Genomic DNA, 10,887 nt, shown 5'->3' with positions numbered 1-10,887 from the left:
AAGACCAAAAATACTCAATACTCCTATTGACACACGATGTAAAGGACTGCCGAAACTTGGTTGGAATTCTCACTGATCGCAGTCAGTTTGTTGCTCTCGTTTGCAGAATGGGGTGGACAGATCGAGAAAACTACCGGAAGTATCAAGAGCAATGCACAAGAGAAGCAACGARGTATCTCTGGTGCAGTTGTTTCTCATTGGTAATGTCAACTGCCGAATTCACGTCAAACGCTGGCAATCCAAATGATGACCACTCTTCATAGCACTCCATTTGGTACAGTTAAGGMCCASAACTGGTCTGKGCGTGACTTAGTAGSCAACTRACCWAACTTAACCTCTACATCAGTGAAAGGTATGATTACTTTATAGGCCTATAATTTTCATAATTTTACTTATAATAACATATTATAAAATACATAATTATAATATTTTTATAAAGAACTCTTAATAATTTTTGCTAAATAGAGTTTTCCATAAAACAGTGAGTTAAAATTTTTTCGAAAAGACAATTTTATTTACTGGCCCAAAAATCAATTTTATTATTTTTATTACCATCTAATATTATTTAATACTAAAGCAAACTCATTATCATTATATATTCGAAATCAAATCGACGTAATCAAAAGCCTTGACTTTAGTTTGTCATGAATATTAAAAAGTCGGAAGACTTACGCAGTAGTTAAATGTGTACAATTTACCATCTTGATTTTATTTTCGATACAAAAAATTGTTAAACTATATCATTAATATGACAAACTAAATATAAATTAAGATAACACTATTTTCATATAACTAAACTAAATCAACATCTAACTACGTCTAGCCTAGGAAAAAATCCAACACAAAGCGATATACTTTACTAGCAGTACTATTACTGACCGGTTTCAACAGGGGCTGCGGTTCCATGAGTGCATCGAAATCGGTATAATGCAGTATATACCATTCGGCCACAAAGTAAAACACCAAAGTAATAAGGCCGAACTTGAGGTAAATCTTCAAAATATCAAATAAATGACCCAGAAGAATTTGCAAACCTTCCATGATGCAATTAAAAGCACGGCCAAAMATCACCATCATCGGTGCTTTGCCAAAGTGCCAATTGATTGCGGCTCACGCTGGGCCAAAAAGTGGTGAACTGTGCGAATTGCGCTCTTGGAGGTTTGTGCAATTATTGGTTTATGGCTGCGCGCATGCACAAAAATTGTCCGTGTTAACGGTGTTGGCCTGGCGATTTGGTAATTTCTTGCCTGTGTGTTTATGTTATACATACAAATGTGCATATATGTACATGCAATTGCAACTGTAGAGCACACAAGTCACATATCCAATCAATGTATTTGTGAGTGTGTTTGTGTACTTGTTATTTTTAATATRCAAAGTAATGAAGAAGCAGCAATCTTTCGATTATTTTTGTACGTTTTGGCAGCGTCGTCGCGWAGCCTGCTCTTCGATTCGGCGTAGAGCTCCTCACTTAAGTGCTTTAATATGTGACAGCTTTGAAATTCGTTTTATAATTCGCGAATTCGATGCGCTTATATTTTCGTTGACAACGTCTGGTTTCACTCCGCACACATGAGTTATATAATTATTGCACTTTACTTTTTTCAAGTTTACTTTAATTAATTTTTAAGTTCAATTATTGGTTGGTTTTATTTTTGATATTTTTTTTAATTTTTCATTTTTGAAACATTTATGGGCGTCAGCAGATYACCAATATTATTTTAACAGTTTATTGCAGTAGTTTTTGAGGTTCAAGTGAATGCAAATCTGTAATTGAAAAAAAAAAAATTTTTTAATTAACTTATATATTTTTAATAATTTCGGAAAAACTTTATAAATAATAAAGTAAATGAACTATTAAAAATTCTTAAAAACTGGAATTGTATGATAGTTATAATAATTTTAAAAAATAAATTTGGATTGGATTAAATATTTATAATTAAGGCAATTGAAACCGCCAGTTTTTGCAGTATATTTTAAGCTAATACATATAAAAAATAATAATAATAAAAYTAATAATAAAATAATAATAAAACAAACTAAGTTTTTCATAAATAAATTTTTTTTAACGAAAAAGCAGTTTATAAAGAAATTTTTTCTATAATTATTTACTATATTTATGTAATATAAATTGTTTTCTAAAAATTTTATTAAAAAAAAAAATTGAACAAGCATGAGATTTAAAACTGCGTTTAATATGTGTTTACTTTTAGTTAAAATTTGTATACAGTATGCATTTATTTTAAATAATCTAATTGAGTACATTGTGAATTATATAGAAGTCTTCGTGAAGGAGTTAGGKATTGTCAGAGTTTTCATTTTGCATTTACTTAAAGTATAAATATAAAAAGCTTCGATAAGGGCACGAGATTATCTAAARCTTTTTTAACCCATGAACATATTATGATTAGTATGTTGAGCTGAGYCGATTTAGCCATGTTCATGTCTGTCCCTCTGTCCGTCTGGCTGTCWGTCTATCCATATGTCTGTTGCCATRCAAACTGAACGAATCAAGTTCTTGTATGGAAAACTTTCACATTTGACAATATATCTTCACAAAAGTTGGYATGAGTTATTGTTCATAGAAATAATGTAATATCGGAAGAAATTGTTCAGATCGGTTCACTATAGCATATAGTTGCCATACAAACCGAACGATCGGAATCAAGGGTTTGTTATTCTGGCTAAAAAGATCTATTAAAATGTTTTCTTTTGGATGAATACCACTGGCCGGTTACATCTTTAGACTTACTTAAACACATAGTTACTAAAAGAAATGTACCTATGAAGAGTACAAGATGCGTTCCAAAGTAAACAGGACTTGTTGATTCTAGCGCACCTGGTGGCGCCATCTATATGTTAACTGGTACGATGTAATCTATATTTATTGTCCAGTGAGAATTTTATGACATTTCATTGATTAAAACTGAATTTATTGCGTTTTAATTGTCAGTATGTGTGTGTTATCGGTGCGGTGCGAAAATGAGCTCCCAACAAAGAGTCAACATTAAATTTTGTTTTAAAATTGGTAAAACTTTCATGGTGATGATAGCCTATCCCGGAGCAGAGCGCACAAGTGGTTGCAACGTTTTCAAAGTGGTCGTGAGGACATAAAAGACGATCAACATGTGGGCGAATCAAAATCCGTGATCTTCGGCAATTCCATCGACACTGTGCGTGAATTCATCAAAAATCAACCGAAATCATCAGTGAAATTCATGGAAATGGAATTGAACATCTCCAAAACATCGACTTATTGCATTTTGATCGAACATTTGGGCTTACGAAAGGTGTGTGCATGGTTTGTTCCGTACAAATTGACTGACGACCAAAAATTGCTCAGAATCCAATATTCGAAGGACGATTATTTTACCAAAAATCACATTTTAACCATTAGCCACTTCCCGTATTCATCTGATATGGTACCGTGCGGCTTTTTTCTTTTCGAAAAAATGCATTTGCCCATGAAAGGAAAGCGTTATGCAGACGTAGAAGCCATTCAAAAGGCTTGCACCGGTATGCTGGCGGCCATACCTTCCAACAAGCTAAAACACTCATTCTACATGCTTTTGGACCGTGCTAAGAATTATATAGAAGCTTTCGTAAAGGTGTTAAAGATTGTTAGAATTTTCAAAGTATTTGCATTTTCTTAAAACATAAATATAAAAGCTTTCGATCAGAGCACAAGATTATCTATTAATGAAATTTTTATTTTCGACTGAATTTAGATGAATCTCAAATTATTAGTGATGGACACCGAAAAAAGCTTTGGTTGGAACTGTTGATGCAGTCAAAGCAGACATTACTTTAAAGATTATTAATGTTTTTCAAATTTCTGTGAAATCAATTCGAAACTTTATTTAAAGTCGTCTATTATAGTGTGTAACTTGTCGAAATCGGACTAAAACTACACCTARTTCCTATACAACACAATTTTAAATACCATCCGATTCTTTCACTTTCCAGTATTSAAATCAAGAGCGAAACAATCTATCCGGATAAATGTCTTTGAGATATGACGCCTTTTGACCAAAAATTGTCTAAGCCGGATTAAAAGTATTCACGTACCAAACTCCATTTCCTACTGCGAATTGCTTACCGAAAATATCGATCAACCTGTCAGATGTACTACTACTGAAGTTAAAAAAAAAAAAAAAAATATGTTCCATGGATTAAAACCATGAAAGTTGCAAGAGTAAAAAATTTTCGATTGCATCCCAACTTAGCCTGTCTTGTTTTCGGTTAATTTTCTTGACCATAATAAACAAATCGTGAGATTTTTTAAGGGCGTTAGGGCCAGACATTTAGTCTTCAAAATTGTTGTCGTATGACAAAAAAAACGTCGTACTTAAAAAACTACTTAGGAATATTTGAAAAATTTGATTCCTTCAAAAATTATAGGCATATTACCAGATAAACTAAACTTTTCAAAATTCTAAAGATAATCTCAAAATTTTAGTCGATAGTACAAAAATTGTAAAAGTCATTTGTCTCGCAAATAGGAAAAAATAGGTTTGACAAAAATGCGTTTAAAGTTTCACATATAACTATAGCAGAGCCGGAAATGGGCGTACTGCATACACTTAAAGTCTTTTTTTTTTTTTTGATTTACTATATATAACTAAGAAGCAAAGACCTCCACTCCGTTGGAAGGACCAAGTGGAGAAGGATCTGACTTGGAATATCTAATTGGCGCCACGTAGCGAAAAGAGAAACGACTGGCGTGCTGTTGTGAACTCGGCTATAAGCGCGTAAGCGGTGACTACGCCAATTAAGAAGAAGAAGAACTATGAAGCATAGTTTATGCGAAAAAAATGATTTTTTGAAAATTCTATAGCAGTAAGCACCTTAAGTAAATGAAGTTCGTTGCTTAAGTCTTTTGATTATTTACTGATGGATGTGGCATTTGCAGGATCGAATGACGAAATTAAAACGGTAAAGGTAGTAATTTAAAAGTAAATTTATGGAATGGCTAAAAAAATCATTAATGTCAACAACATAAAAATTTTTAATTAAATTTTGTTTTAAAAACTCACGTTTACCCATTGATCGAACTAATAAATATTTAGTTTGTATACGTACTTTTGGGTGGCATATCAATTTAATTAGTTTAGAAATGTTTTTTTTTTTTTTGTTAAGAAATAAAGTTTTTTCAGAGTGATTATAGTTCGACAATTTTAATTTTTTAATTTGATAAAAAGATTATATTGACAATTTAGACATTATGCCGCCCATTATTGATTAAGATCTAGTTTTAATTCTTGATACTAACATCTGGCAATATTGACGCAAAATTATTTAAGAATTTTACAGTTTTTACATCATTATATATACAAATATACTCGATAATAAAATTTTCAAGTGTGTGAAAAACTATTAAAACAAGGATCAGACATCTTTCTTTACAACTTGATTTCACTGTTATCTAGCAGGTTTAAGTTGTTTAGGAACACTCCGTGGCAGTATGAGGATATTCCGTTACGCGATATCGGGGTAAAGTATAGATGAAATCGAATGACCATTACGCCTACTTCGCATCTATTTATTAAGTTTAAACTATTGCAAAACTAAAAATGTTAAATTAAACTGGAAAGATAATGCAGCAAACATTTGGGTCACTTGAAAAAATGGTACTTGAAGGATATGAAGCACAAATAGGGCTTATCTCATATGGCAACACCGATCCAAAAATTCCTTAAATAATGAATATGAAGATATCAGTGAATACGGCTAATTTAAACAACACATATACCTTAAAAAAATTTTCGTAAGAAATCTAATGGAATGGTTTCTGATAAATTTCATTACAAAGCATCCGTATTTATCCCTTATCTTTTATTTATACCTATTTTCCAATATTATAAGGAAGAAGAAAAAAAGTGAATGAAATGTTAATTGATATGTTTATTTATTTTATTAAAAGAAAATAACTAAATATTCACCTAGAGTCGTCCTTTTAAGTTACACTTTATGAATAATTTGCTACTAAGCTTCTTATAATTGTTTTATAATAACTTTTTGGACATCAAGACTTGCCGGAATAAGATATATGTATGTATGTATGTATGTATATATCGCTTATCTGTGCTCTGTCACTTTTATACATTTCGCTGTTAATCCAATTAATATGCTTATGACGTATAAGAAAACCTTAATAAGCAAATATTTCGTGGAATTTTAAAATTTATTCTGCCTCCTTGAAGCAAACGAAATCTCAAGCAAGATATCCATAAAAATTCATTTTCAGCTGTTTTAAATATATTATTGAACGATTTTATATTTCACGAGAAGAAAATATTGTACAAGAAAAACATGAAACTTTAATATACATATATAAGAGTTTCGGAACCGGTCGATAATGCCCAGAAATGTTTGCAGGTCGCAAACCGTATAAGCCGCTTGCCTTCAGTTCGGTACCGGCAAAGCCTGTTGTTGTGCATTAAAGGCAGCTGTTTTGTATTTTTCCTTTTTATACTTTTCAACTTCTTCGTCTTCGAAATGTGTTGAGTATGCGTAATAAAATTAAAAAAATTGAAAACAATGTTAAGTATTGTCAAAACATACAAAGTCCTTAAGTTTAGAAGATGTAGATATGTATTTGTATATTTATAGCTCTATGCAGGCTGATATTGCTCGCGAAACAAAGAAATATTTTAAACAGCGAAAATTCCTAGAAATATTTATAGCAAAATACCAAGATTATTCTTTGGAATATTTTCACAGAATTTATTTGTCAGCTTTGTCAATATTATTGATGCGTTGTTTCGTCGAATGAAACAATTGATAAGGTATCTTTGTGGAGGGCCTAAATACTAAAAAAATAAAGTGAGCTTTATCACGGGAAATACAGTTTCGAGTATGGTTCGCTATAAAAGATATCCTACTTTAATTGCAATAAAGAAAGGCACTTTCATAAGTTTCTTAATCTTCAATAACAAATGCTTGGTAATTTGACGATTTCCTCGAATCTTATCAAAAGATATAAACCTTGAGGTCTAAGCAAATGAAATAGTTTCCACAGACTTTTTTTTTTTTGTTTAAGTAATTTGTTTTGTTCGTCTATCACTAATACTATTTAAAAGTTATGCTCCATTTTTTTGTACCAGATCTAAAAATTTTCATTCATAGACCACTACTTCACACTACCAATTAAGAGGTTATATTGACTTGCAAGGGAGAAAAACATATTTACAGAAATTAATGTAACTTTATAATGGATGATATTCTGAGAGTTTAGATTACCTTAATCACATAGCTGATCTTTAGCAGCACTTCCAAAAAAAGTGTCTGCTTAAAATTACTTCAAATCCGCAAACTATCGATCGGAAGACTAGTAAAAATTTGATTTTTGAATAAAATTGCGGCTTTCCAAAAAAAAAAAATCAATTTCGTCAAAAATATTTACACTTCAGATTGGCTTAAAAATTTTAAATTATTATCAAAAACTTTCTTCCTTCGTTTATTAGCTGGCAATTTCAAGTCGATCAGTGCAGCCGCTTTGGAAAAACTTCTCGCACCCACACTGAAATCAGAGTTTCGATAAAAACTCGTTAAAAGTTTTGGGAGTCGATTACAAATTGCAAAAAATTCATACAAATACACCCATTTCTCCAAAACTATTTGCCAATTAACTTAAAATTTTCAAAAAAATCAAACACGAATAAAAACAAGAAAAAACGTTAACTTCGGCTGCACTGAAGCTTTATAGGTGCATTTCTTTTAGTAACTATGTGGTCAGTGTGTATGGAAGCTATATGTTATAGTAATCCGATCTAAACAATTTTTTCGAATATTATGTTATTATCTTAAGCATGCCTTAATCCATGTCAAATTTCGTGAAGATACCACGTCAAATGCGAAAGTTTTCCATACAAGCCCTTGATTCCGATCATTCGGTTTGTATGGCACTACATGCTATAGTGGGCCGATCTGAACAATTTCTTCCGATATTAAGTTATTTCTATGAAAAATAGCTCATACTAAATTTCATTTTACAAACTTCGTAGCAAACTTAATATATCCTGTTCAGGCTATAACAAGCGAACATTTTATACTCTTGCATTCAATCAGAAGGAACAAAATCAGCCTGATGCTCAAAARTCCTGATATGAGTGACATGGAAGTKAGGCCAAGTTTTCGCCCAATTGTATCTATATGAAACAATTTCTGTAATTTTCATTGAATTTACTCAAACATTGGTCGATATATCCAGTATAAAATCACCTGGATGTTCGAAAGTCCTTATATTAGGTATATGGGGGCTCAAGGAAGTATGGACCCGATTCAATCCATTTTTAAAACACGGAAGAACTATCTCTCTAAGACCGATATTTTCGGTCAAAAGTCAATTATAGATACTGGAGTCAACATATTCGGTACCTAAGGTATTGAACAGATTGGCTGGATTTGGAAATTTTTTGGTTATATTATGGAGTTTATTACTCTAAAAGATCTATTAATGCAAAATTTTATCCCGTTATATCAATTGCTTTCTGATTTCTATATTAGAATAGTCATTTACTGCCCATAAAAAGGGATTCTCCACTAGATACCTTCTTTATGTTTTAAAGTACTTGCAAAAAAAGGTTGTCATCGATTTGCGGACTTTGATCATAACTTCGCGTGGCGAGTATTTTGCCAGGTGATTTTGAGTTTGAACTCAGATGCCTTGACCTGACATACTTGACCTGGCTGCTAAGTGGCAAAATGTCAAGACTGAATTCGAAGGTGTTTTTAAAGATTACACATTTAATGATGTTGAGATATGTTCGTGAATGCTTTCAGTGATCAGGAGGCCTTTTCCTTTTTGAATTAAAAATTGCACTATAATATGATTTTAAACACTGAACAAATCTTCATACTTTCATAAAATTAAAATAAATTAATTAAACAATTTTATTAAATATAAAATAACATAAAACATAAATATAAATTAATTAAATATAATAAACGCTATATATTCTTTAATATAAGTTTTCCCTACAGGGCACATATGCATAATATTACATAATAACTGAAGCAATATTATTTTGTTCGGCATGCGGGCTTTGACTTCACTTATACCTTTTTCTTCATGCACACACGCATATATACATACATATGCACATATATATTTCTGGATGCTTTTGGGTATTATTTGTTTTGCTCAACTTGTTGAGCTCTTTTTGTTTGTGGCTTCACTACCCTACAATGGTCTATAGTTAACCCAAAAAAATGTGGGTGAACGTTGGACTATATACGCGCAAAGCCATGCATGTAAAACATATATCTTCGTTGCCCTCTCTATCTGCATTGGTGCATATAGAGCTTATACATAAATGTGTGTATGCGTGTAAACAGAGTTAGCCCACTACTCAATGAGTCGTTGCCGCAGTTTTGACACATTAGTGTAACTCATTTGAATTAGTATGATACACATGCGCAGTTGTGCAGTTAACGTGAACGCATTCACTACCGGTTTGTTGAAAGAGATACACACACTCCCGCGTATACATATACATATATTGCTATACCAATAGACTCCAATCACGTCGTTAAAATTTGTGTCACTTTTTAGTTAACCGAAGGTGTAGCAACCATAATACGGGCATTATGTATGCCTTCAGCTAATTAAGTGAGGCATAATAAGTTCATTAGCTGATAAATCACTTCGGTTATTTTTTGGGTTATCGCATTTGAAGTTTGGTGACGGCGGAGAATGTGAGCTTTGAACGTCCACCCACATTGTGCGCACTCGTTGCTAAATATTTTGAATCGTATGAGCACATACATATGTACATACATATGGTATGCTTTTATTGCAATTTTTATGTGTAAGCTTCATCTACTGAATAAGGTACTGGAATTTTTGCACACTCAATCTACTTCATTCATGTRTACATACATATATAGTATGTATACGATATCAATGTGCACCATATGCCCATATGCTACACATGCCAAAAGAGACGAACTTTTTTCCAGTATCGTATACATTTTTTTTTTTTTTTTTTTTGTTTACAAAATTCGGCTTGAATCACTCACTGAATGCTCTATTGGCAATACACTTTACATATTAGAAAATGCTTATATATAAAACATAATATATATAGCTATTAAATAATTTTTACTTTATTCTAACACAATTTGTAACAGTTTAGAGAATCTCTTAAAAATCTAAATTAATATCTAAAATTTTTTTTGGTTGCTCCTCTTACGTATTCAGAAAGTGTTGCTCCGGCGACTGTTGTTTGGTTTTTCGTGTTTTGACAACTGGAAATTGTTTAAACTGAGCGCGCTTACAAGTAGCTGAATTAAAAGAGCGTACATGAGTTGAGTTTTATGTTGGGCAAAATGTTTACTCAACAATTTATGAAAGAGCGCTAGTAAAGATCCACTGAGAGCAAATAGTAAAGTCGCTCTTTAACAACAAAAGCGATCAACTGTTTTAAGCATTTGATAAAGCTTTGTTATAGGAAAGCTTTATTGATTGTATGGCGCCTGAAAATATACATTTTGTCATTATTAATATTCATAACGGTATTTTTAAATAATTATAATTTTTTCTAAAATGTGTAGGCGTTTCAAAATACCGTTTCCCTTATATTTAAGCAAATTTATAAAAAAAAACAAAATAAGTTGACATACAATTTTAACTCAGAACTTTGTAAAAATAAATTACAGTTTTCAAATTTGAAGGATACTTTGTGGATACATTTCTCTCATTTATTTTCTTTTATACTCTTGGAACATGTTGCTGGAGAGTAGAATAGATTTGCTCACATCCGGATGTTTGTTTGCATTAAGGGCTTTAAAAAATGTTTTTTTTTTGAGGATTTTTTTGGTAAGGAAAGAAATTAGTGATTAAAATTTCTAGGGTTTATAGCTATATGTCTAAACATCATTTAC

General features: G+C 31.6%; 1 protein-coding gene across 1 annotated transcript; it reads right to left on the bottom strand.

The window, feature by feature from the left end:
* Window positions 1–530: 530 nt before the first annotated feature.
* On the bottom strand, window positions 531–10,239 carry LOC108965319. Its single transcript, XM_018927642.1, has 2 exons — window positions 10,197–10,239; window positions 531–1,767 (listed from the first exon to the last, which is right to left on the bottom strand). The coding sequence occupies exon 2, from the start codon at window positions 1,075–1,077 to the stop codon at window positions 820–822; it is 258 nt and encodes an 85-aa protein (XP_018783187.1). The 5' UTR covers window positions 1,078–1,767; window positions 10,197–10,239; the 3' UTR covers window positions 531–819.
* Window positions 10,240–10,887: the final 648 nt, after the last annotated feature.

This window comes from Bactrocera latifrons, unplaced genomic scaffold, assembly GCF_001853355.1.
Source record: "Bactrocera latifrons isolate USDA-ARS-PBARC rearing strain unplaced genomic scaffold, ASM185335v1 scaffold_139, whole genome shotgun sequence".
NCBI classification, from domain to species: Eukaryota; Metazoa; Arthropoda; class Insecta; order Diptera; family Tephritidae; genus Bactrocera; species Bactrocera latifrons.
The sequence above is the reverse complement of the archived record's forward strand: the minus strand, read 5'-3'. Positions and strand labels throughout refer to the sequence as shown.